General features: G+C 33.6%; 2 protein-coding genes across 3 annotated transcripts; one reads left to right on the top strand and one right to left on the bottom strand.

The window, feature by feature from the left end:
* The first annotated feature begins 2,036 nt into the window (after positions 1–2,036).
* LOC145570576 (1,4-alpha-glucan-branching enzyme 2-2, chloroplastic/amyloplastic-like) lies at positions 2,037–21,324 on the top strand. Its single transcript, XM_081629698.1, has 22 exons — positions 2,037–2,355; positions 3,953–4,101; positions 4,648–4,853; positions 6,051–6,149; positions 7,794–7,836; positions 8,799–8,858; positions 9,983–10,063; positions 10,259–10,375; positions 10,490–10,573; positions 12,183–12,304; positions 12,478–12,597; positions 12,724–12,853; positions 12,937–13,047; positions 13,477–13,605; positions 14,324–14,427; positions 15,135–15,279; positions 16,718–16,865; positions 16,981–17,081; positions 17,990–18,067; positions 19,669–19,824; positions 20,423–20,497; positions 20,693–21,324. The coding sequence occupies exons 1-22, from the start codon at positions 2,214–2,216 to the stop codon at positions 20,873–20,875; spliced, it is 2,583 nt and encodes an 860-aa protein (XP_081485824.1). The 5' UTR covers positions 2,037–2,213; the 3' UTR covers positions 20,876–21,324.
* A 333-nt stretch (positions 21,325–21,657) lies between these two features.
* On the bottom strand, positions 21,658–25,171 carry LOC145572507 (growth-regulating factor 3-like). 2 transcript variants are annotated; one of them, XM_081631476.1, is made up of 4 exons: positions 24,722–25,171; positions 24,011–24,208; positions 23,397–23,739; positions 21,658–22,340 (listed from the first exon to the last, which is right to left on the bottom strand). In XM_081631476.1, the coding sequence occupies exons 1-4, from the start codon at positions 24,993–24,995 to the stop codon at positions 21,893–21,895; spliced, it is 1,263 nt and encodes a 420-aa protein (XP_081487602.1). In that variant the 5' UTR covers positions 24,996–25,171; the 3' UTR covers positions 21,658–21,892. The 2 variants fall into 2 exon arrangements, with proteins under 2 accessions (XP_081487602.1, XP_081487603.1); XM_081631477.1 differs by having other exon boundaries at positions 21,658–22,337.
* Between the last annotated feature and the right edge of the window lie 2,772 nt (positions 25,172–27,943).

Here is a 27,943-nt window from a genome sequence, read left to right as displayed (position 1 = left end):
CTTTCATACTCACTTGTGATTTTGTGAAGTCGTGATATTTGATTCATGCGTGGATCCACCTGAGTCATTTTCCACACCTCCTAATTAATGATATAAATATCTCCAACACATTTTCACATCCTCAAAAACGGTGCCAGGATTATCATTACCAGGGACGGACTAACAAAATCGTTCTATAATTTGACGAAAGCCTTTAAATAATTTGATTTATATTGAGATATTTTAATAAGATTAAATACCTTTGATAAGATAATAATTAGAAGTGGATCGGAAAATGAACAATTACTGAGGTGAACCTATAACCTCCTATAACTATTGTTAACACATTAATCACGAGACTAGCTCCTCTCCTTTATCAAATAACTGCACACAAATTGTTTATAAACTATTTATTTTGTCTTATAAAGGGAAGGGACAGCTGTTCCCATCTGACTCCGCCAATGACATCCTTCAATGCAAAAAAAAAAGTGTTACTGAGCTAATTGAATATTGATGGATGAAAAAAGGTGGGCTGAGTTCTTAAATTGTAAATTTTTCCATTTTCACACGTGCAAAAATATAAAAAAGTTAATCCTAACAAAATGCACATTGACATGAATGATTCAAGTGAAATTTTGTTGAATTCATGTCGCTATGTATTTATGGTCATTTTTTAAAGTTCGGTCAAAATATTTACAATGAACAATCTTTTAAGGACGAAAGGAGTATAATAATAGAAAAAAATGGTGGAATTTGACAAATTTGATCATACATTACTCTGCTCCGAAATATTTGCAACACTTTATTCTTTTAGCAGAGATGTTTAGTGCTTCAAACACTCTTATTATAACTAGCTAGGGTGGCTAATGTATGCAATGCGCTCGTCATAACTTGTTATATATAAAACCTCTTTCAGCTTGGCCATAAGCCACAAACTTAGTTGTTCACGCTTAATATTAAATGAGAACAAATAAGCAAACAAATATTTTACACAATTCATACACAATATGAATTCTGCACACAATTCATAAGAGTTTGCTTTAAAAGTAGAAATCAAATTTTTTAAAAGGGTATAAATGTTTGCACATTGTTATAACTTATAAGATTTAAACTTTTTAAATGGTAGAGATATGTGAGTATTTTTATATTATTGATTGTTATCTCCTACCAACTTTAGTTGCACTATTTCTTTTATTGCTTTTATCTTCCACTTAAATTTTAAATACTTCCAATTAGCTCAATTGCACATTAAAAAATCACTTTCTATGTACATGACACTTGTGTCTCCTATAATTGTGCTCATAATATAATTGTACAAGTATTATAAAATAAAAATAGTGTAAAAAGATCAGTGAGATGGAGGTACAATTACTCTGTATTAGAGTATTACCATTAACTTTTTTTTTTTTTTTTGGACAGGTCCATTAACGTTCTTGAAAATGCATATGGAGTAACAATTGGATATAAAAATGTTATATTACAACAAATCGTCGTAAAATTGTTCGGGAGTAAAAGGATGTATCAAATATTAACATAAATATAACATAAAAAACAAATAAGGTAGTATGAAAAATCTACTCTAATAGATCTCATAACGTTTGAATTACAATAATATTTTTATTACCACTAAAATCAAAGCTTATATTATAACGTCTCGAATAACATTTATATTACTCCGTATTAAAAAAAAATCAACAAAAGGTTCAAGCAAGTATCATAAACGTCTAAACTTAGGTTAAATAAAACTAGAATTGCCGGATCAAATTAAAACAAGTATAGATGAAAATAGAAAAAAATAAACGATGGAGGATGAAGAAAGGTGAAAAAAGAGTGAGTAGGAACAAACAAACTGAGTAGTCACCCAATCTCCATGCAATCTCTGCTGCACACGTTTCAATAAACTAAAAATATCTTACATCGTATTTAAATTTAAATTAATTAATTAATTAATATTCCTCCATTTTTAGTACTCCAATAAAATAATAAAATAAATTGATTTTTAATTCTGATTTCTGTGTCATGTGAGATCTTCCCTCCTTTGGTTGGCAGTTTTCGATACTCTCTCTCTCTCTCTCTCTCTCTCTCTCTCTCTCTCTTCCTTCTTCTACTCTCTCTCACTCACTTCCAAGCTCGACCCTGTTTTCTCTCTCCACCTCTTTCTCTCTCTACTTTCTCTCTCCTCTTCTCCATTGATGTGAAACCCTAACTCAGAAGAAGAAATCGAGCATTCAACAATGGTGTATACAATCTCTGGAATTCGTCTTCCGACTACTGTTCCGTCTATTCATAAGTCGAGCTGTTTTCATGGCGATAATCGGAGGAGTTCGTCTTTCTCTGTCTTCCTTAACAACAACAAGAATTCCGCTTCTCTTTCTCGTATTCACTCTTTCTCTATGATTTATTGCTGTTTTATTGATGAATTTTGATTGGAATTTGGAAATGTTTTGATGATTTTTGATTGATATTTGGAAATGTTTTTTTTGTGTTGTGAATTTGATTTTTTGTTTGATTTCTGCATTGTTGATTTTAATGTACATTGATTTTGTTGTGTGAATTTCATGAAAAATCGAGAATAAGTGGTTTTGGTTATTAATTTTTGGTGTTAGTATTAATTGATGCATGATTGTGTGGACATTTTGAATGTTGGATGATTGATTTTGGGGGAAATTAAGGATTTTTGGCGTTGCATTTATGATTTTTGGGAAAGTATTATGCGAGTTTGAAAATTTTGATTATAATGATTTTTATCATGAATTTTTGCAATTGAGAGCCGTTGTTCTGTTATTATGTTGTCTGGTTGGCTGATGGTACAAATGACATTAGAAATAGTGGAAATTCTCAGTCGTTCTTCGAATTTTATGTCAATTTTGAGGAATTTTGGGAAATTGGTAGTATATTGGTTTAGTTCGTGAAGAAATTTAGTTTTTTTTTTTTTTTTTTTTTTTTTTTTTTTTTTTTTTTTTTTAATTAATGTTTGGAGGTTTTAAGTCTGAAATACAATGTAATGAGTAATGATTAGAACAGGGCAATTCTGATCTTCGCAATTGTTTGTGCTTGATTGTAGGAGTGGTAGGATTTTGGAGGTGTTGTTTGTGTTTGATTGATTCGTACAATGAGAGGTTGGGTTGTTGGTTGATATGACCATGTCTATTATTTTTGTGTATTATCAGTGGCATACTTATCTTACAGTCCTAGGCATGTTGACGAGTTGGATCCATGATCTCGCGTAGTAGGAAATGCTATAGAGGACAAGTCCGTTTGGGGACATAATTTATGACATCTTTGAAGCGATTGATCTAGAGTGGTATAGCAGACGACCAAGTTTTCTTTTTAATTGATGCACTTAGAAGCCAGATGGCAACAACAAGCCATAATTCAGCTTTCTTTGGAAATCTTTTTCTTTTCTTTTCTGTATAATTAAAGGTTAGGCTTGAGTCATTTTTTGACAAAGAAAAAGTGGAGCAGTAAAACGAAGAGTTATGATAATAGAGGACAAGGAGGCCTCTAAACATAGTCAATGGGAAGAATAATGCTTGCTAACCATGCTTTACATCCTTGGGAAGCATCCCCTGAGATACAAGTCTGCATCTCACAACTGTAATGGCACTAGATATACATAACAAGGGAAATACTCTTATGGGACTGTTGAGATTGCAGATGGCAGTGCTGTTTGAAAAGTGTAATATCTAACAATTGTATTTAAGGTGTAGATCTTTAGCTTAAGTGAATTAATAATGCAAGCATCAATTGTTTTTAGGGGAGGAATAAGATACAGAGGGTTTTTATAATTACAGATTTCATTTCTAATCAGCACATTTATTTGTTTATTTAATGTCTTTCATGCTTTGTTCTGTTCAATATCTGTTTGCTAGGGCTTTAGGGGAAGGAGTTCAAATGTCATTCTTGTTCCTCTTACTATCACCACTCCCTATATGCTGGTCTCTTAACTTCTTATCTTTGGCCTTTTTTCTAGGGAAGATTTACGCCCAGAAGCCCTATGATTCTGATTCTTCATCAGCAACATTGACGGAATCTCAAAAAGTACTTGTTCCAGGCAGTGACGCTGAAGGTTCTCCATCTGATGAAGGCTTAAGTTCTGATTCAAATTTGAATGACACTGAGGTGCGAACTTGGCTTCTTTGTCAATTTTTTGTGTCCCCTAATAATATCTAGCTGATGATTGAATTGGGTATGCCTTTTACTTCCTAATTTAGGGGAAGAAAAATGATGGCAAGAATCATCTGCACCAGTCAATGTAGTTGCTATTGATAAACATATATTTGGTTACTATTAAAGGAGGGAAAACCAGCTTCATAAATCTTAAAACCTATGCCACAATGTGTCAGGATTAATTTGATCAACAACTATTCATACAGTTGTGCATAAGTTGGAGATATAAAGTTGCAAGCTCTGCAACCTTAATGGAAATCTTTTATTCTAGTTTACTTAATTATTTTGGCTGCTATCTGGTAACTATTTTGGTTTTCCCAACTATGTTATGCTGTCTGAAAGCCCACTGCACTTTAGGCATGCAATAGTATGTGTTTTCTACTTTTCCAAAGGTTACATGCTTAGTAGAGCGGGTTATAGTTTAAATCACATTGTCATTGCCTGTAATATGCACTTTTATTCAACTTAAATGTGCATCTGTTTTTTCTCTCTCTGTAGGGTGTCCATGATTTACATGTACAAACTGTGAAAGGAGGCACAGATAGTGTGGCTGATAAGAAATCTATGGCTGAAATTCATACTCACGAAGATATAGATGTGCAAGATTCTGTCACCAGAAGATCCGTTCCTCCACCTGGTAATGGGCAGAGAATATATGAGATCGATCCACTTTTGAAAAATTATCGTACACATCTTGATTACCGGTGAGATTTTTTTCCCCTATCTTTATATTTTGTTATGCATGTGATGCTGGTTGCTTTATTCACGCCTAAGAGAGTGTCACTGGAGAGAAGAGTGGAGGTTTAGGTTTGTTTTTTGATTCATGCATTTTGAAGAATCATTCAACAATATGGTTGGCATATATATATATATATATATATATATATATATATATATATATATATATATATATATATATATATATATATATATATATATATATATATATATATATATATATATATATATATATATATATATATATATATATATATATATATATATTTATATATATATGCACATTAAATCCTTCTCATCCTTCTCATTTTAAGAAACTTCTCATTTGACCCTATATATATATATATATATATATATATATATATATATATATATATATATATATATATATATATATATATATATATATATATATGTTTTAAGAATGTTTGTGGGAGTTTTTTCCTTTTCCTCTTTTGAATATATCTTTTTTTTTTTCCAGCTCCTGAAACCATATAATTTAAAAGAAGCTGCCTGTGTAGTGTGTGTGTCTGTGTGGGATTGTGGGCTTGCTTACATCCAGCTGATTTTGGCTATTCTTACGGTCAAATACAAAAACTATCTTTTATTTTCATCTACTTGAAAGCTTTAATATCTGGGATTACATAGCTTATACAATACAAAAGAAATAAAGATTTTACTAGATGTTGCTTTTTAACCGATAAAATGTATTCTTTATTTTATGTTAAAACAAATGCACTGGATTGAAGTGGGCAGTACTTATGGCCTTAAAACTCACAGGAAAGGCATTATCTCAAAATGGAGGGAATTTTCAGTGCAAGTCCATGCAACTATGCCAATAATAAGATTTGGGTTAGGAGTCACGCTATGATTCTTTCCATAATTTTTCATGTTTAAATAAAGACGTTGGAGTTGTTTCATAGGATCCATTAAGAAGTTGAATTAGTTTTCTTATTATACTTACATTGCTAACTTTATAACTTTCTTTAATTATAAATATTCCTTTTTACCTAAGAACATTTGACTAAATAGTACGTGGTATAATTTTGTCTTTTAACATACGCTCCTTTTGGCTTGTTTTAGTTGTTTATTTGCTGCTCACATTTAATAAAATAAATTAAAAATATATGGACACTTACATGTTGATCGTTTGTCTTTTGTAGATATTCAATGTACAGAAAATTGCGTGAAGAAATTAACAAGTATGAAGGTGGCTTGGAGGAATTTTCTCGCGGATATGAAAAGATGGGTTTCACTCGCAGGTATGGATACTATTAAATATAACTTAGGGAAACCTAGAGTTAAAGAAATGTAGTTTGTTTAACCTTTTTTTTTTTTTTTTTTTTTTTTTTTTTTTTTTTTGTTTCCTAACCATTTTTTATTTTGAAATTAATCTTACTCCCTATGTTTCATAATAAGTGTCTTTTGAAGTTATTAACACATTAAGGAGTTGTTTGTTATTTGGCGTTTTAAGCAAATGAGTAATATTGCATTTGTAAATTAAAATGGCAATGTGAGTATTACATTGGCTTTTTTTTTTGCTGAATTATAGCACATTGGAATTATAAATGTCAAGTAATGGAGTAATTGAAGTTGACTAAATGCTCTAACAACAGTAGAGGAAGTAATGCTTGAATACTATTTTGGAAGCAGTATGGATTTGTTATGGTTGTGTTGTTATAGTTTAAGAAATAGATATAAGGGTATTATTTAAAGGTACTTTATTAAATTAGATAACTAGTTAATTGAATCCTTCCCCTCAAACCCTATGTTCACCTAGTCACTTCTTATCTGGCCAATTTGCATCCTCTAATAGCTTTGACTTTGGCTTTGAAATTTGAAAATGTTTCAGATTTTAGATGATGTCATAATGGTGTCCAGCATATTATTAAATTTTACTCCTACAATGGGGTATATACTATGCTTGTATAATATTGTGATTCTAAGTACTGGAAGTTGTCATTCGTAAAATCAATCATTTGTCTTTAATCTACTTGGCCTAAGTTTACTTTTCTTTGACTTTGGGTTACAAGAAATAAAATTCAAATGGCTTGTGTATCTGTGCGTCAATTTTTTATTTTGCGATGTGGTAGATGGTTTATAGCTGTTGTGTTTTGGATCAAAGGTCTAATGAAAACCTATATATTATCTAGGTGTAAGGCTGTATACAATTCCCTATGATTTATTTTGTAGGCAGGAGTGTTCCGGTTAGTATTAGTTTGAAAGACTTTAGATACTTGGAAAGAAGTATTCAAGGAAGCCAGAATTTTGCAATTGTTACCTATAAGGCCATAGGATTTTGTCAACGAGTTTATGATTGGGATCTGGTTGCTGTTGAAGAATGTGGATTGAGATTCTTTTATGACTTGGTTACTGTGGTCCTGGTCATCTGTTAATATTTCTGCTTGTTGATCATCATTTTGTAGCATAGTTTTGTGGTATTCCCTTAAAAAAAATGACAATTAACTTTGCGACTATGATATTTGTTGTGGAATTTGTTGTATACACACGGGTGAACCGTATACCCAACTAACCCGAGGTTAGTTTTTGCTTTTAATTTGATGATTAAATGAAAAACAATCATCAAAATGAGAACAAAATACTCATGGGTGTACGGTGCACCCGGGTGTGTATAACAAACTCTCTATTTGTTCTGGGACTATGACATTGGTGCCCGGCTATTTTATTGCTAAATTAATCAGTTAAAAACCCTTTTTATTTTATTTTATTTCTCTTTAAAATTGTGAAAATCAATTACAATATGTCTAGATGCTGGAATTCATTATATCTGTCCATCAAGTTCCTTACATCACAAATAATCGTGTGAAGTGACTGATGTCATCTTTTGCAGAGGTGTTCTTGCTTTTGATTTGCATCTCTTAATTTTCATGTTAAATATTATGCAGTGCTGCAGGGATAACATACAGAGAATGGGCACCTGGAGCAAAGGTTTGTTCTGCCTTGACTCTGTATCTAATTTGGTCATTGCTTACATACATAGAAAAAAAAAAATGCATAGTGCAAATGGTCTATGGTTTTATTATGTTGAGTGAAACTACCTTGTACAGATTGTTTAATGCTGATTACTAAGATAGACTAGAACTAGATGAATATAAGAGTACCTATAGAGATTTTTTTGTAACCTGAAGAGTATTTGAAGGATTTTATTGTGGCCAGTATACAATTAAAGACTTAAGGTAATGTCATTGTGAAATATTAACATATCTATGGAGCAGTATCTTAATTTTACAACATAAAAAGAAAGAATTCTTCACTTCTAACCTTTTTGAGTAAATGCATTGTGGCATAATTGGTCTGAGCGGCCAGCCAAATTGATGTAGGTAACTTGTGTAGCAATTGCGGTAATGATGAAGTTATTGTACCAATGCAATGAGTTAGGCCCTATTCAGCAGTAGTGTTTTAGGTATCAATTAGCATTTTAATCAGGTTAAAATACTAGTTAGAAAAAAACTAAATGTATTTGGCAAGGTAGCAGTTTAGCTAGCAATAAGCCAATAAGTGGTCAGGGTAGCATTTGAGTGGCGATTCTCAATTGTATTGGCATGGGTTTTATCTTATTTCGTTGTAATAATTTACTCTTATGCATTGTATAATTGTATTGGGGAAGAATTTGTGGGCTTTTGGGAGCTGTTATTGATACTGCCTTGGTCGCAATGTCATCTTCGACTTATTTGTACTACATTTGTCCTTTTCTCTCTTTTTTTTTTTTTTTTTTTTTTTTTTTTTTTTTTTTTTTTTTTTAACTGTTATTTTCTTGTTTTGGTCAGTAAAATAAAATAAGAACCCATGGTATCCTTTACCCTTTTTCTTGAATTTTGTCGTTAAGGAACTTGTTTGTTCCTCCTCTTTTCTTCTCTCTGCATGTACATCATTTTTCTGTTTGTTTACAGTCAGCATCTTTGGTTGGAGACTTCAACAATTGGAATCCTAATGCTGATGTTATGACTCGGGTATGCTATTCCTCTTGACCATGATGCTATTTTTGTTTTTGAAAATTGTGCTCAGTGTTTGTTCTTTTTTTTTTTTTTTTTTTTTTTTTTTTTTTTTTTTTTTGCCACTACATCTATGGAATGCTGTATGATGGTCTTGTTAAGGTAGGGAGGCAAGAAAGATAAATTGTTGATCCATCTGATGTGCTACTGATGTATGTACGTCTATAGAACTTCTTTGTTGCTATAGTTGCTTCCTTCCCAGTGGGAACTCTGGTTGTTGAATCCAATTTCCTAATGGTGGTGTCTATGAGAAATCGAAAAAGATCAGATCACTGAATTATTAATCTTCTTACCCATTCCCCTCCCCATCTGTTCCAAATAATAAGAAGATTATCCAATGAAAACATTGAATAACTAGTTGAATATCATGATAGAGGAAGCTTTGTCTTAAGCCGTACCAATTTATAACTCCAATCATGGAGAATGAGCTTTATGATGAACTGCTGTCTATTTAAAACATGTGTACTAATATTTCCTATGTTCTAGTTTAAATGCAATGTTTTGACTTTTGAACTATCATACACCCTACTTTGACCATATTTTTTTACTCATGTTAAAAAGATGTTAATTTTTCTTTGTAAAAAAATTGTTAATTCTAATAGATTGTTGGATTAGTTGCAATGTATATGTTCAAAATATCAACCTTTTACAATTTTTTATTTGATATATGACTAAAAATATGGATGATAAAAGCATTGAATTGGCAAGTGTGATAGTCAAAACAGCTAAAAGATTAGAGGAAGCATGTGTTTAGCTGTTTACTGCTCTACTTTTGTCCTGTTTCATATTAAAAGAGATTGGGATCCTGATAAGATAACCTTCTGTTTCTACCTCTTTATTACTTTGGTTTCTGTTTTTGAAAATATTAGGTGCTCTGGTATGTATCCTAGTGTCTTTAAAGGGTAAATTATTGTTGTGCCCTGTAAGATAAGAGCTTTTTAAAGTAGGTATTCTTCTTTTTGATGCTGATTTTGGTCTTGGCTAGTATCTGAGAATGAGTTTAAAGCTCTGTCTGTTTATTGTGTACTGGTATGTTTTTACTTCTTCTGCTTCAACTTCCGCAATTGCTTATGTGAATGCAGAATGAATTTGGTGTTTGGGAAATCTTTTTGCCGAACAATGCAGATGGTTCATCGGCTATCCCTCATGGCTCTCGGGTGAAGGTAATGTTTGAACTAGAGCTTGTGGAAATTAATGTGCTAATGTAATGTTTGTTCATTATAGAATAGATTGTGGGGTAGGAGATGGGTTTTCCAGCTTATTTGTGGAGAAAATTTTGACACATCAGCTTGTAGAAATTGTATACTGAATATCAAAATTATATGGCTTTTTTCTTGAATTTTGATTTGATTTCTTAGATTCACATGGACACTCCTTCTGGAATCAAAGACTCTATCCCCGCTTGGATCAAATTTTCTGTACAGGCACCAGGTGAAATCCCATACAATGGGATCTATTATGATCCACCAGAAGAGGTAAGAAATACTGTTTAATATCAGATATGGTAAAAGTTGTTGCTTTTGTGCTAACATGTCTTATTTTCTGTTTCCATGAGTGAAGTAATACTTTCTGTGTTGTAATTCTTATAGGAAAAGTACGTTTTCAAGCACCCTCAACCAAAGAGACCAAAATCACTAAGAATTTATGAGTCGCATATTGGCATGAGTAGTACGGTGCGTATTTCTTCTCTCCCTAGGAATGACGATGTTAAATATGGAATCATTTTCTTAATATTTCTCTTTTTTTTTCTTTTTTGTTAAATACTTAATATTTTTGATGTTTTGCTGAGTTGTTGCCTTGATGATGTATGAGATGCTATTCTCTGTTCAATTAAGTGCTTGTTTAGTGAACATGTAAATACATAGGTTATAAAATTTCCAGACCAGTGGAAAGGTACAAGGCTGTTTGATTGATAAAACATACGAAGTGCGACTTCTTGGGGGAAGTTCCACTTCCATAACGTGGATGAGATGACTCACCTACTCCCAACCAAGCAAGGGGAATTATTTTTTGGGAAGTCCTACTCCCGTTATCCTATAGTTATATTAAAATACCTTTTCAATTCACAGGTAATAATTTCCTTGGAATTGTAACTTTCTTAATCACATGACCACTAAATGTTAAACTTGGATATTATGTGTCTTATACGGTGATGCACATAAAATTTAAATAACTCTAGAGATAGGTTTTTTTTTTTTTTTTTTTTTTTTTTTTTCCTTTTCCTTTTTTCATTTTTACGTTTATTACCTAAACGCTTTTACTTTAAGGTATTGAGACATACTAATAGTCTATTATCATGTATCTGAGCAGTTCTTTAGTTCTTAACTGTGTTACCTTTCTGATACTTGTAGTACAGTCTAACAATATATAGGAATTACGACGAATGCATGCACCATGCCTTTATGATTAACCTTATTGTGAAATGAATGAATATGTAGATGTTTGTCAGTGGTCTCCTTGTCAGATGTTCAAAGAGATTGTAAGCTGTACTTGCTTCTAATATAGTCCTGGGACTGCTGGTCTTCCCTTGTATTCGTTGTTGTTAGTGTAATATAATACTGCTCGTATGTTTTATCTGAACATGTGTGTATTCTACAACATATTAATCAAAGACATTCAAGAAAGATGTACTTCCCCTTTAAATATTTGTCAAAAGTCGAAAACTAGTAGAAAAAGGGGAATTTTTTTTTTTTACATGTTCACAATAGTCTCGAAGAAGAAAATATAATAAGTAAAAACTGGTCAAGTGTGCACATTCCAAATAGAAAATCAAAAATAGAGGTGTTAGCTTATTTGATAGTCATTTGGAGATATTCATTTCTTATTCTTCAAGTAGTTTTTAGCTTGCAATCCCTCAATGCAGTCTTTTTTAGTAATAATATGGGGTATTGATTTATTTAGTATTTCAGAATGAGATGTTCTCCATCGGTATTACTCCATATTTGATTCAACTTTATATAGTCTTACCCAACACTGAGCTTTCCATTACACATGGGTCAGTTCATGTTCTCGTCAACTTAAAAGGCAATCTTGTTTTATTTCGATGATAATATGAAACTTCAGATCATTGCTTTCATCCATTTTCATTGTCATTGTCAAGTCATCCAACAAACGGTCTCCACTAGTCCACTGTATCCATTCCTCTTTGAGTGTCTTAAGTCATCAATTCATCATTAGAATGTGACAAATTTGACTATGTAGTTCTCCTCACATGTTTCTTTTACAGTTTCTTATATTTCTGAAAGCTGTACTATGCTTTGATATCCTCAATGTGAGTTGCAGGAACCAATCATTAATACATATGCAAACTTCAGAGATGATGTGCTTCCTCGAATAAAAAAACTGGGCTACAATGCTGTTCAGATAATGGCTATTCAGGAACATTCCTATTATGCTAGCTTTGGGTACATTTAATACATCTCTATTGATTCTCTTTTTCCAAATACTTCTGCTCGTATATTTTTTATATTCTTTCTTAAGCTTGGCGGTTGCATGCTCGGGATACGTTTTTATGCCTCAATATCTGTCTCATATGCTGTATCTGTATATGTATTAATATTTCATATTTTGTTCCTAGGTATCACGTGACAAATTTTTTTGCACCAAGCAGTCGTTTTGGTACTCCAGAAGATCTCAAGTCCTTGATAGATAGAGCTCACGAGCTTGGTATCGTCGTCTTGATGGATATTGTGCACAGGTAAAACTGTATTATGATTTTATGACCATTAGTTTGAGCTTTGAGGTTTCTTTAGTATGGAAGTCATTATGATTTTACTTGTGTACGATTCTCGCTATATTTTTTTTAATATTTTGTGAAATTCAGCCATGCATCAAACAATGTACTAGATGGGCTGAACATGTTCGATGGAACTGATAGCCACTACTTTCACTCTGGATCACGTGGGTATCATTGGATGTGGGATTCTCGTCTTTTCAATTATGGAAGTTGGGAAGTAAGTATTCTTCTTCACTTTGTGAATAGTATGCTTTCTGTTCCATTTTTGGTCAGTGTAAATTTATGTGTCATCTTCAGTAGGTGCTCAGGTATCTTCTATCTAATGCGAGATGGTGGCTTGAAGAATACAAATTCGATGGCTTCAGATTTGATGGTGTAACTTCAATGATGTACACTCATCATGGGCTGCAGGTAAAACTTGACCTCCCTTTTTCAAGACCTCCAATTTGCACTTCGCTTATTTGTTTTACTTATTATGACATCAAATTATCATCTTATTGACATTATATTCAAATTTGTTCTTGAAGACAACAAGATTTCTGATCTTAATTTTAGTATCTGTGGAAACTAGAAATATGGAAACTCTGCTCAATATACTGTTCTTTTTTGTCTGGAGAATTCAAATGTCGTGAAAAAGTATTTTGTGTTCTTGCTCATCTATTCATCTTTTATTTAGAAATTACCAGATTTTATCATATAAAAAACTTGCATTTCATCTTCAATTTGAAATTATTTTGTTAGCATCATTTCCGTGGTAGACAGATGTTTTTTCTCTTTGATGGTCTCTAATCATGTGTTGACAGATGTTTTTTCTGTTTTTTTTTTTTTTGTTTGTTGTAGGTAGCATTTACCGGAAATTATGAAGAGTATTTTGGTTTTGCAACCGATGTGGATGCTGTGAATTACCTAATGCTGGTGAATGACATGATACACGGATTATTTCCTGAGGCTATAGCCATTGGTGAAGATGTATGTCACTCATCTTTTTAAGATATATGCTTAGTATTTTATTGAGTTCTAACACTTGTTGCTGATCACTTAAAGTCTGAATTGATTCCTTATGTACTTCTATTTACCAAAAATGCTGATTTAACTTTTGTTAATTATTTTATTTAGAAATTATTGGGGACAAACATTTTGATCATTAATATCACTCATTTTCTCACGGTTTGATGTAGTGTACATTTGTTTAATTTTTTTTTAAGAAATTCTTTTTATCAATAATTTTTTTCCCCCTTTTTCACGAGATCAGAATTATTTTGCCTATGTTGTGTTTTAATATAAAGCAAGTTTCATGAAAAATAAGATTTGATACCATTCCAATACGATCAGATGAAGACTACCTAAGTTCAGTTCACAACTACAATAAGTAAACTTATTGTAAATAAGTTAGCACAAGCTTAGCTTAGTGGAAGGTGAAAGAACTGAGCATATTCTGAAGTTTGCGAATTATGGCGATGAAAATATTGTTCCTGTACCTCTGCATTAAAAAAAAAAAAAAAAAAACACCCTTTTCTAATTATGTATTTTGTATGTAACTTTATCATCATGTTTTCTTTTCTAGCAATGTGTGTAAGGGCTTGTCTTTGGCCTGAACAAGGGGAGAAGAGCTGTATTCTGCTAACCTTGGTGTATTTTATTCTCCTAAATTATGTTTTTAAAGACATTTGTTGCCTGCTGCTTACAGGTCAGTGGAATGCCGACTTTCGGCCTTCCAACGCAAGATGGTGGTGTTGGTTTTGATTACCGTCTCCATATGGCTATTGCTGATAAATGGATAGAGCTTCTCCAGTATGTTCTGACCTGTATCATATTCATATTATGTCAGTTGTTGATAGGACTTGCATGTGTGATCATGTTTGACTTGTATTCATATGTGATCAAATTCTGTATTTTCTTTGAGAACCACATTTTAGACGGACTTCTATCCCATTCATTAATGTTAGGATAAGGATTTGGAAGTGGTCAAGAGGGTTATATAGCAGAGTTAAAATATGTGTCAACTTGATTTGTTGGGGAACAGTTAAAACCTTTCCAGGGCATATACTGAAGTAAAGTCTAATCCATTCAGTCTATTTGTTTATGCAATTTTTAAGGAACTTAGTTTGTCTGCTGTGGCTTAACATAAGAAGAATCAACTAGTTTAGGCAGCCTTGATATTTTTTTTGTATATTATAGGAGACATGCTTTTATTTCTCTCTTAACAGATTTGTATGTAATATCTTAACTGTGAAGCATAACATTATACTTTCAGTTTGTGAGAAAGAATTCGTCCCATGTCCTCAGTTTTACCAACCAATAATCTGAGAATGAGTCTTTTTTACTATTTATTTTTATTTAACATAACACTATCTGTTTGCGAGGATCAATCTTTGTTTATTACTAACAAATATTATTAGCTTTTGCTAGAAAGGTGCAAAGTTTTCTTAAGTGTCTTTTCATCTAAACATGAATTGATTAATGATATTGACATTTTTGTATGGCAACCACATCTGCAGATTAAGAGATGAAGATTGGAGAATGGGTGACATCGTTCACACACTGACCAACCGGCGATGGGCCGAGAAATGTGTATCATATGCTGAAAGTCATGACCAAGCTCTAGTCGGTGACAAAACGATTGCATTTTGGTTGATGGACAAGGTTAGATGAGTCCTGTTTCAGATTTGTTTGAGTTTCTTTACGCTCTCTTGCAGATCCATCATATGGTATCTTTCTTATAGTTATAGAAGCTAAACCACAAAAAATTAAGGGTCCATGTCAAACCCCCTTTTGGTTTGATGCTCAAATTTGCAGTAGATGACATCTACATAATAACAAGCTGGTGATATGTAAGGGTATTGAATTATTATGTTTAATAAATCAATGAATACTATCTATCAAACATACGTTACTGAACATGTATGATTACTTGAGTAATATCACTGTAAGTCTGTACCTCTGGGCTCAGGCTGCTTATGTGGTGATTATTTATTTTAATTATTTTTCAAAGTAATAGCTTGGTAGATTCCCCCAAGTATTGTGGATTTGACCTCTAAGTGCTTGCATAACTATCACATTATTTCTCTTAATTTGACTTGTCATACCTGAGATCAAAAGGCAGCTTTGATCCCATTCCGGTTACTGTCATTTCTGGATGGACTAATATAATAAAAATCCCGCTTAGTGAGATTTCCATTTGTGCTCTTAATTTTATGCCTTTCGGCTGCAGAAGCAATACATGACTCATTGATCCTCTCCTTCCCCGTGGTTTTCTACTCATATTAACACTATAGTTTGGTTATTGTACTAAAATAATTTTTCTTGTTAAATGTGTAGATTGCTCAGAGACTTATTCATTTTGGGCTTTTGGGGATTTTACTTTACTTTTGGGGTAGGGGGTAGGTGGGGTGGGGTTGGGGTGGGGTAGTTTCAATGCTTTATTAATTGGATGGCAGACTGATTACTGGTTATTGTCTGGAAACACAAATATGATAAACAGTCTTTGCAATGTTTCAAAAATTTATAAGATGAAAATACTATGGTGAAAACATGAAGTTTGTACCCTAGTGGAGAAAAAAACAATATAACGTCGGAGAAGAAACAATATAACATTCAAGGAATAAATGTCTTTGGTCATGATACTGATATAGCAGCTACAATAATGACAGCAATGAATGTCCCATATTCTGCCATTTTGTTGACTATAACTCCTGTAAGCCTATATATAGTCCTTTCCAGACTGGAAGATATCCTACCCTGCTGATTGCATATTTTATTCTTCCTTGTTGATTAGTACCCCTAATGCGCAAGTCATTCTCTTAATCCTTAAAAATATATCCCTTGCAGTTTATATTAGATGTCAGATGTTTATAATTTGTCATACACGGATACCCTATCGTGGCTTTCCTGTCAATGTCTGCAGCGTACAAGCAGATTTAACCTTGAGCTGTGAACTTTTGGCCTGCAGACTGCTGCTGTAGAGACCCTTTCTCATGTGCTCATATTTTCTTTATCTTCCCTATTTATATCATTCTGCTGTTTCCAACTGCTAATATGAACCAAATGTTTATTCTGCATTCTGATCTGCTAATGATTTCAGGATATGTATGATTTTATGGCTGTGGATAGACCATCAACACCACGAATAGATCGTGGAATTGCATTGCATAAGATGATCAGACTTATTACTATGGGATTGGGTGGAGAAGGATATCTCAACTTCATGGGAAATGAATTTGGCCACCCAGGTAAAACTGATGATTTTGTTGACTTTATTAGTATATATTTGATCGAATTTTGCAATTTTCACATGGGATCCTTAAGTTCTGTACGGTCGCTGATTCGACTTTTGATACATTTCAGAGTGGATAGATTTTCCACGAGGGGATCAACATCTTCCAACTGGTAAAACTGTCCCAGGAAACAATAACAGTTATGATAAATGTCGGCGAAGGTTTGACTTGGTATGTTCCTAACTTACAGTAGCTTCATTTTGTAGTGAAGCATTTTTGTTTGTCTATAAGCCATTTTGGTATGATTCCTTGTGACGATTCATGTTAGCCGACCCCAAATCATTTTGGGACTAAGGCTTTGTTGTTGTTGTTGTTGTAAGCCATTTTGGACAATGTTGACTTCTATACAGTTCATCAAGTGTTATTCATTTTTTCTGAATTTTAAGCATAAGTCACTATCTGTTTAGCACATACAATTGATTGGCCAAGAGATAATTTTCTTAATGTCTATGAAATTGGAAATTGTCAATTTTAATAGTAGTTCTAGTGCTCAGGTTAGCTGAAACAATAGCAACAAAGTTGATGCTTGTGTTTTGATTGATTGATTGGATTTTTGTCAAATTTGGTACGGTGGTGATGAGGGCGTTGGAGATGATGCAATATACTATAAAAATTAGGTGCAAACTGTAATTATTGATAATCCCTTCATGACTCAACTTAACTGTCCTTTGCAACTCACAGCCCTTCCTTTTGCTGAAATAAAGAGTGATGAATGATAGAACATAACTCAACTTGAAATTTCAAAATTTTTTGCTAAATTTTCTTGACAGAATCCCATTATAAGAGAGGAGAGAAAGGGGATTGATTTTTGCACAAGCTGTCAAGAAAGTAGAAAATGTTGTTAGTGTTCTACAGCAAAACAAGCTAGGATAGGAACTAGATTGGTCTTTGTTACAAATATCATGGAGATGAAACTCACTAGGCATTTTCAACTTTTGAGCAAATGAAGTTCTGCCTGTTTGTGGAACACCTGACTCTAGAAATTTTCCAAGAATCTGAAAATAGGTGCTATAATCTATCCATCCTAATAGCTTTTTATTTTTTAATTGATTTTTTTTTTTTTTTTTGGGTGTATTCAGGGTGATGCAGACTATCTTAGATATCGTGGACTGCAAGAATTTGATCAAGCTATGCAGCATCTGGAAGAAAAATATGGTGTATGTTTTCTTGCATATTCTTTAAAAGAAAGCTATTTGCTTAACAGGATGTCATTCTGTGTCTATACCAGGGATGACCTCCACCTTACCCAAAACTAGGGACTATACACACACACACACACACACACACCAAGCTCACACTGTGTGTGTGTGTGTGTATTCTTTGACTTTTATAGAAGTGCTGAACACTATTCCATTTAATCTTTCCACATCCACATTACGGTGATTATTGAACATTTGGTACATTGTGGTGATAAGTGAACAGTTGGTCACATTTTGTATGAACTGCCTCGGACCACGCTGCTGCAGCAAAAGAACATTGGAAAGAAAATACGAGAAGTGTACATTACTCTCATGCCCTAAACACTTATTTTATATCAATAAGTTTATGCAAAGCTATTATTTATCCTTAATCCCATGTCTAGCATATCTACCTTGAACACCACGAAACACGTTCATTTCTGACCACATAAGAAATGCGTGAACACCTGTCTTCAAATTGATTGCTAAGTTGTCACAATTTTTCAAATCCAGGGATCATCTTGGCTAATTTTAGCCTGCCATCTGGTGATCTGTGATGATAGTTATTTAATCACCTTATCCATACCAAGCTTTGATTGGGACTCAGGAATCAGATGTCGTAGTAAATTAGTCTTTTGTCAACCAACTAAAATGTTCTATGCACTTGTCTTGTCTCTGCAAATTCTATCGTAATTAGTCCCAAAGAAAAAGTCCTTGTGTATCTTCTTGTTGGTTGTAATAACTTTTTGGGTCAGCAGAAAACAAAATCTCGTAAGTCTCGGACACAAGTTTAGGAAGAAGACCAGATTGGGTACAGCTCTGCTCCTTCCCCTCAATGGCCTTTACGGAAGGAAGCTGGTTGATTCATTTTTAGTATTATGAGGGATGGTAAAAAATATAATGCAAGTAGCAGAATTATTATAGAACTGGTACTACTCGTACTAGCATCTGAAAGGAAATTAACAGACCTATAAATGACTTGGTTGAATTTTGTCAATCAAAGGTATGAACAATACTTTTGTGAGGTGAGGGGATTTTTGTATATTATTGGATGTGGTAAGGAGACAGTAGAGATCCCTTCCCCTGCGATGGCCAATATCTGTAGACATCCACCACTATTAGTGGTTTTCAATTACATGATCCTTTGAATGCCCTCCCCCCCCCCCCCCCCCCCCCCCCCTTCCTCCTTCCTCCTTCAGCAATTATGAGATGTTCATTAACAGTTTCTAGATGTGATCCAAAAGAGCCCCATATCGCTACACTTTGAATTGCATGAATTCCTTCCTGCCTCTAGCAAATCTAATCTTGAGATTTAAGAATTAAGACTCCATAAAAAAACACTTAGTAAGTGCATGGGATACACCTGCCTCAAACCTAGCTGCTAGAAACTGATTTTTTGTACATATGTCTCTCTTTAAGGCTTATGGGATTAAGGCTTTGATTGATTGATATGTCTCTGTTTAAGATTAATGCATATTAGCTTCTGCTCTATTCTTTCTCCAATATGTTGCATATCCTGGTTAAGGAAAACCACCTGACAATGAAGTCAACGTCATAGATTATTTCTGTATCTTCTGCAGTTCATGACTTCAGAGCACCAGTATATATCACGTAAAGCCGAAGATGATAGGATCATAGTCTTTGAAAGGGGAAATTTGGTGTTTGTTTTCAATTTTCACTGGTCGAGTAGCTACTTTGATTACCGGATTGGTTGCTTGAAGCCAGGGAAATATAAGGTATGCTTCTGAACTTAGGATATGTGATTGTTCATTCTGTTACTCTAATTTAGTTTGTAGTTTCTTATAATACTCCCGTTCAATTGTTAGTGTATGAGACTAATACCTTCTATAGACTTCTGAAAGGAGTTAGTTTTCAATTGTTCATTAATGAATTGCCAAGTTAGAATGAGGAACTGTTTGGCAAAGCATAATTTATGATGGAAGAATTTTCTTGTGTATTCAACTAGCCGCATTAGGTTCAACCGTTCAATTTTCTTTTATCCTTTTTTTTTTTTTTTTGGTAGTGGGAAATCATTCAATCTTCATTGAATCTTGAAATAGCATACATTTATTCAGTTGGCTGTGGTATTGAGACTGGAGTGTAACTTTACATTCTTACTCAAAAGAAATATTATTCCTTGAAGGCTTAAAAGATCTCGGTCATTATGAAAGGGAATTATATGACCTCTAATGTCTGCAAGCATTAGTATAATTTAAAATTTCAAGCAGCTTATCTTATGGTAAATCTTCAGAGAAGTTTAGTTCTCATCATTGTTCAGAATTGCTGAAAGGTCTGTCATAACTAGATGGTTAAACCTGTGCTGTTATTTTGCAGATTGTTTTGGATTCAGATGATCCATTGTTTGGTGGATTCAACAGAATTGACCACAATGCTGAACACTTCACTTTTGTAAGACGATATTTTTTTGTGTACAAGCATGTTTCTTGTATTTTATTTTTTATTTTTGGAATTTGGGGGGCGGGGTGAAAGTGAATTCTTATGTGAACCGAGTTCTCTCAAAGGCAGTAGTGATATCCATTGCTAATCATGCTACGTGAACTTACTTCTTGTGTCAATTGAAACTTACTAAAACACGATGTGCAGGATGGATCGTATGATAATCGACCTTGTTCCTTCTTGGTATATGCTCCTAGTAGGGCTGCAGTGGTGTATGCTCTAGTAGAAGATGATGCAGAAACAGCTTCAGATGATCTTGTAGAAGATGATACAGTACTAGCTATGCAGGATCTAGTAGTTGAAGATGATGCAGAACCAGCTGAAGATTAAGCTTCATTTGCAGATTTATTATCTAGAATAATGTAGTGGGATATAGAAGAAGGGTCTTGGTTCTGTTGTGGGCATTTTCATGGCAGCTTGCACTCAAAATCACATTTAGGGGCTACAGTAGTTGCTGTGAGTCCACTGATAGACTGCTTCATAAATACAGAATGAAGACTTCGAAAAAGCAGAAGTAAAATAACGAAGCATTGCAGAATGAGCGCAAGGACTTAGAAGGCTGTTCTCTGCCCTTATAAGCCTCTGTAAATGTTTATAGTATCTTTATGTAAATTATGTCAAGGATATATATATCAAAAAATAGGGTTTTAGAAATACCAGAATAAGTTTGTCCTAGAGCTTTTATCCTATTATCTATGCAAGGCATTGCTTTTGCTTCAGGATCATTCTTTTTATATCATAATATAACGTCGTAATTATTCTGATAATACTATCTAGCAGAGCAACATCTCATTCCTTTTTGTTTCCATGACATCAACGGTCCTAACAAGCATTCAGCGCATCAAGTACGAAGTACTTCAAATTTAGAGAAGCTCAAGTTGTGGCATCATGCTGCTAAATATCTGTCACCGACTTTCATTTGTATCCTTTAGTATTATTACCCTAGATCTTGCAGTGGCTGAAAATTCAATCATACAAGCAAGATTTATTGACATTCATGAAAAAAAATGTCAATCGAATTACTCTTGGATATTATTTAATTTTTGATTTCTTAATCTTTCATAGATGACACTAAAATATACTCAGGTAAAATTAAAATGGTGTGATGCAGATAATAAATACAGATGTGGCGAACTCTGCTACAACATACAAGAGCCAAAACAGCACCTTACACACCTGCAGGCTGCAGTTTATGTCTTGTGGGGTAAGTTTAGTGTTTTGCTGTCCAAAACATACAAGATGGGGAAATAAAAGACCAATAGATTATGCATAAAATTCAAATAACTCTTTATTTTTATTCTCCAGAATTAAAAAAAAAAAGAAAAAAAAATGAAATCTGGATCATCTTCAGGCACTGACAAAGTTAGTATCAGGAGCAGAGCAACGAGGTAGCTGATGTAAAACACTAGTGGGAGATGAGTTGCTTGATGATCTCAAGGCTTCAGCCAATGGACCTCCCATTGAAGCCACAGGATTTGCTCCCCACCCACCGGCACTCCAATTCAATTGGTGAGCTCGTTCTCTCTCGTCATTCCCATTACTATCCCTCAGACCCTGCTCATCGCCATTCCCGGTTGACAACCTCAGGAAATCCGACGTTGGGTTTCCCGGGGTTGATATTGAAAGCCCTGTCGATGATGAAAGATTGTTGCCTTCGCCATTGTCAGATCTTGGCCAGTCGTCAAAGAATTGCATTAACACCTTGCTGCTATTAGCATTAGATTTTCCACCATCCCCAGATGCTGATGATGATTCATGTTGAGGTCCAAATAGAGTTTTGTTGTCAGATGACCTACTTAAAAAACAAAACAACATGTGAGATGATAGACCATATGTTAAAGCAAGGAACAAAACAAAAAAAACTAGAGGGAATCTAACAGTACAGTACAAGTAAAGCACAAATGTCAGTTGCTTCCTGAAAGAGGTGGCTTAAGTCAGGTTTTATCAGAATCAAATTTTCTTGTCCAGTAGATTTTAGCATAGATTTCTACAGCCTTGCCACTCCCCTTTTCCCCCACCACTCAAAGTGAGATGCAGAATCAAATTTCCTGCTGTTAAAATCATCCTGTACATCTATCAAAGTTTTGGCTGAACAAAATCACCCACCCACACAAATTAATTGATTTTAAAAAAAGTCACAGAATTACACCCGTGGAAACTGACATGACTTGAGATGACCTGACCCAAACCCGAACAATTCCAATTATAAAAGTACTACGACTCCAATCAGTAGATCTCTATTATAGAGTATAAGCAACTTGCCACTAGACAAACTTAAATTTATACACGACTCAACCAAAAACTAAATCAAAATAATTACAACTTGATTTGAATCCAATCTGATTGATACTTAAATTAGTATCAATATAATAGATTATGCAAATATACGTACCGAGCGTAACATATAGAGTTATGCATAAATATAATGGTCCCCAGTGATTCCTATATTTTCTACTACCAACATGTCAGAGTGTCACACAACAAGCCATATTTAATGTAGAAAATGAAGTAGATCTCTATTACTCGGACCACATTGAAAGTATCAACTAGTACAGCACAAGAGGATGTTAAGCACGCTATTCTTTGTACCACTATGCGACCAAAAAGTGCACCTCAAATGAAGGGCAATGAATAACCACTAACATCAATTAAGGGTTTAATAACTTCAGAATTAAGCCAAAACCATCCTAAAACCTTAAATGAGACCATAATTTGGCACCATTAACTCAACAATTCATTGCATCAGCAAGTTGGACCAACTACTGAGATCAAAACGAAGTATGTACAATAATAACTCGATTTCGAAATCATCGAAAAAAACAAGAAAACATTGTAACAGAATAGTCCATACCCTGGATTAAGGTGGAAGGCATCAAGAGACGAAGCCCCTGATCTAGAGAGTGAAAACCGGGTTTCTGCACCGGCAGATCCAGCAGCAAAGGCGGTAGCAGCAGCAGCAGAACGCTTATTTAGTGATCCAACAAGAGCATCACTAGCAGAAACAGAAGCAGTAGCAGCAGCAGGAAATTCCACAGGCTTTCTTGAACGATTGCGGCCACGGTGCATGTGGCGCTCGCAATACTTGTGACCAGCCACCACATCCCTTGAGCACCTCCATTTCTTCCCATCTGTTCTCCTACACCGCCCCGGTTCCGGATCCATTGCTCCTTTTCCCCAATACCCTGCTTGCAACACTACTAATCATTATATACACACATACTCAAAATCAAGAAAAGATCACAAATTCAAGAAATCATAATCAAATGACCCCAACCAATATATCATCATGAAATATATAAAAAGTTAACTCTTTTCACCAAATTAATGTTTTTGTTTTTCTTGCACATATACCAACAGACAACATTGGAAAAAGCACTAACATCAAAATAATTTCATAAATTTAAGTCTCCCATCAAATAAATGAGTTAAAATTGGCATATTATAATGATTAGAGTAGAAACTCACAAGCAGCAGCAGGCTGAAAATGAGGTGAGTAATGATGGAGATAATAAGGTGCATTGGAGGAAGTAAAGAGGCTCTTCTTAACCAGTTGAAGAAGTTCAGCAGGAACAGATGCACCAGCAACCATGTGTCTGTATATTAACGCTTGTAGCTCTAACTCTTGCCATTGTGCCAAGCTGAATGAATACCTTCCTCCTGACCCTATTTTCACAACAATAAAATGGTTAAAATCCAAAATGCAGTCATTAGCCATAGAAATCCGACAAATGGTCCGGAATTATTAGCCGTGTTAATAATGTAATTTGAACTAGTGATGTGATAACTAAATTTGTACGGACATAAAAACGGATTTGATAACATTGAGGGAGAAATAATGAAATTTTATGAAACCCAAGAAATTTTCCGCAAAGGTTTGAGCTTCTGAGTACTGACACTTTTCTTTGTACAAGGAACTGAACAGTGAAAAGGTAAAAACAGAGGAAAACAGAGTAATAATCAATCAGGGGAATAACTGATCATCACTAATAGGAGTAGACTATCGATGTGTTCAGCTTGACAAAATACTAGAAAATAAATTTTGTGGCAATATGTACATCATTAAACACAAATATTATATTAGAAAATAGAATAAAAATGTAATCTTTTGATACATTTGATCCATGAAAACACAAAGAAAACAGGGGGAAACAGAGTGATAAAGATGGGAAAAATTACTTGGAAATCTGGTAGGAATTGCAGTAGGAGTAGAAGAATGGTGATCAAGGTAAACAGACAAATGGGTGTTTGTGATTTTATTGTCTTGGGATTCAGAAGACACAAACAAAGGAAGAGCAGCAACTTCTTGTTGCTGTTGCTGGTGTTGGTGGTGGTGATGTTGTTGGGGAGAATCAAGGAGCAAATATTTTGGGATTTTGGCAGAGTTTTGCTGTTGTTCATCCTCTGACTCATGCTGCTGCTGATCTCTCCATTGCTTCAGATTGAAGTCCATGTAGAGAGAGAAAGTAGAGAGAGAAAGAGAGAGAAGAGGAAAGAGTTTAGAAGTTGTGAAATCAGCAGAATTTATGGTAATTGGTGGAGGTGTTTGTTTGTTAATTGAGTTAGATTTTTGGGGTTTTTTTTTACAAGTTTTGTGTCATTGTGTGTGGCAGATGGGGGTGTGTGGGTTCTTTTATCACTTTTGCAGGTAAATGCAAACTGCAACGGTAGACAGAAAGATGTGTTTTAGTGTGAGAAAGTAGAGAGATAAAGGGGAGTCTCTATTCTAGAGCACTTGTGAAGTAAGATACAGTAGTCAGACTAGACAGTTGAGAGAGAAGACTGACTTAATACTCAACTAATTACTTCTACTTTAATTAATTTTCTGATTTTTGTTTTAAAGATGTTTCAAATTAATACTCCTTCTGTTTTCAAATGCTTGCTGCATTTCTTCATGCGCAGAGTTTTAGGAAAAATTGAAAAAAATACTCGTAATAAAATATGGAGGTAGTGGGGTAGGTGAAAGAATAAAGAATTGAAAAATCAATATGATTTATGTTGGATCCATTAGTTGAGAGAAGTGAATTAAATATTGTAAAAACTTTCCAAATAAGAAAATGGAGCAAGTTTATAAAAACGGTCAGAAATGGAAAGTGGAGCAAATATTTAAAAATGGAGGAAGTAACTCTTTCTTTCTTTATTTGTATATATACTTTGTTGCTCCCATTAACAGCTTTGATTAATACTCCCTCTGTCTTTATTTTTTTTATTTCATTTGACTTTTCACGGTCTACAAGACGTGTCTTAAAACGCTTATAACTTTATATATTAGATATTAATAAAACATATAATGAGACGAATCCAACAAAATCTCACTTGGCTATATTATTTCATATAAATTCAAGAGAGTTTACGGTTTAAGAGGATTCAATTATTTGGAATGGGGCAAAAAAAATAGGGACAGACGGAGTAAGACATTGTTTGGCAAGTGTGTCCTGGATGTTTCTCTTAGCTGGTCTGATCACTTATTTGTATTGACTTTTTATGTTGGTTGTTTGACTGTTGGACCTAGATATATAAAGTTTGGAAAAGTCGGTTGTTGGCTATTGAGTACTGATTATTTAATACAAAATTGTAATTGTAAGCATTAATAGCCCACACAAAAACACTCTTTTTGGTCGAAAAAATTGGATTTTTAGCCAACAAAAAAGCCAAATAACCAAACATATATTTTGATTGTTTAACTATATTCAAAGGAGAGTAAAAAGATATAGAAAGTTATTTACAAAATAAGTCCAAAGTACTACAAAGTAATTTTGAGACTCTAACCATTAACTCTTTTAATTGAGTTGATCCTTAAACAAATCTCATTCACTTGCAAAATTCTGACCTAAACTTTAATCAAATATATATGTGACGGGGAAAATAATACTTGTAAGAAATGAAAAGAGTATATTTTGTCTTCGATTTTTCATAAAACATTGTAATTTCTACGGATTATCAATATTTTGTCTTCGATTTTTCATAAAAGATGGAACTCGAACTTGAGTTCTCTCTACTTTTTCTCGTTTCTTGAATTTGTCGTTTAATGATTTGCAGTAATTAAATGAAATGGAGTACGGAGTACAACATTTTTTTTTAATAAAAAATTTAGAATTTTGTTTGAATCAGAGAAGATAACTCCTGCAGGCTGTTCCCTCCCTTTCCTTTTATCTTTGCATAGGGAGATGTGACAAAGAAAGGCATAAATTCAAGAGTAGGAAAATCTAACATAGCGAAAAAGAGAGAAAGAGACCTATGCTTTGTTACCATTACATTTGCATACCATACTCCAACTCTAAATGACCTTTATGAGAGTGCAGGCTTTTTTTTTTTTTTTTTTTAATTGACATGTTCACTCAATCAAAACTACAGAGTATTGTTCAATTTTAAACTGCAAGAATGAAGAATAATACAAGTGCGGGTAAGACCTCGTTATTTTAAGCTTTTAGGCAGGTAGAACAGAGTAGGGTAGGTGTTAGCAGTGCAAAACAAAGTAGATTGAGTCAGCAGAGGAGGGTCAAGCAAATTGAGTCAGCAAAGCAGGGTTCAATAGAGCAGATTTCAGCAAAATTGAGCATATTTTAGCAGAGTGGAACAAAGCAGAGCAACTTAAAAGAACAGAACGTAACAATTGGCATTACAATACTCGTTACGACATGTTACACTATGTCTTTATTTTATAATAATCGTAACAATTTGTCTTTTGCATTATGTTTAAATGTTTACTATGTGTTTTACCAATATATAAACAAATAGTGTTGCAATAGTCAAAAAATAACATGTAGTACTCCGTATAACAACATGATGCGAAAGTCCAACGGAGACAGTATAGTACTATAGTGTAATAGGTCGTAACGTTTACAAAACTGTACTGTACTTTGACTATATATTTTACCAATAATAAAAAAATTGTTACGGTGTGAAATATTTTTTGGATTAGTCTTTATGTATACTTTTAATATATCAAAATTTTATATTTTTTTTACAAATAAATGAATACAAATATTAATAGTCAAAGGTGTTCATTGGGCCGGCATTGGCATATGAATAGTCAAACTATTACAATTATTATGAAACGCAGAGAGCGTTATTTACTGAAAAAATCCAAATATGATACAATAGAAACATATTCCGTATATTATTTCGAACTTGATTATATTGATCAATGTCTCATAAAAACTTCCTTTATTTCTAAATAAGGTGCACTTTTTGACATTGTTTTTTGTTCTCCCGTTTCTTAATAATCGAAACAATAAGCTTTACACAAAGTTCAAGAAAATTATAGAATGGGATTGAATAAGGAATTTTATAATATAAAGTATAGTTATTGGAATATATTTAAGGTAGAGGTGGCAATTCGGGTCGGGTTCGGGTCAGATTTTGGCTCAATTTTGAATTATGCTTAGAAACAATCAAAAA

This window comes from Chenopodium album, chromosome 12, assembly GCF_948465745.1.
Source record: "Chenopodium album chromosome 12, dcCheAlbu1.1, whole genome shotgun sequence".
In the NCBI taxonomy this organism is placed as follows: domain Eukaryota; kingdom Viridiplantae; phylum Streptophyta; class Magnoliopsida; order Caryophyllales; family Amaranthaceae; genus Chenopodium; species Chenopodium album.
This window is presented reverse-complemented; position numbering and strand designations above follow the sequence as displayed.

Bases quoted from the DNA above. Each gene is read 5' to 3' on its own strand.
- LOC145570576 (XM_081629698.1), top strand. From the start codon at position 2,214: ATGGTGTATACAATCTCTGGAATTCGTCTTCCGACTACTGTTCCGTCT. The intron at 10,064-10,258 runs GTAATGTTTGAA...TTGATTTCTTAG, and splicing joins CTCATGGCTCTCGGGTGAAG to ATTCACATGGACACTCCTTC. The intron at 12,598-12,723 runs GTAAAACTGTAT...TGTGAAATTCAG, and splicing joins TTGATGGATATTGTGCACAG to CCATGCATCAAACAATGTAC.
- LOC145572507 (XM_081631476.1), bottom strand. From the start codon at position 24,995: ATGGACTTCAATCTGAAGCAATGGAGAGATCAGCAGCAGCATGAGTCA. The intron at 23,740-24,010 runs GTGAGTTTCTAC...AATGATTAGTAG, and splicing joins TTTTCAGCCTGCTGCTGCTT to TGTTGCAAGCAGGGTATTGG. The intron at 22,341-23,396 runs GTATGGACTATT...TTGTTTTTTAAG, and splicing joins GCCTTCCACCTTAATCCAGG to TAGGTCATCTGACAACAAAA.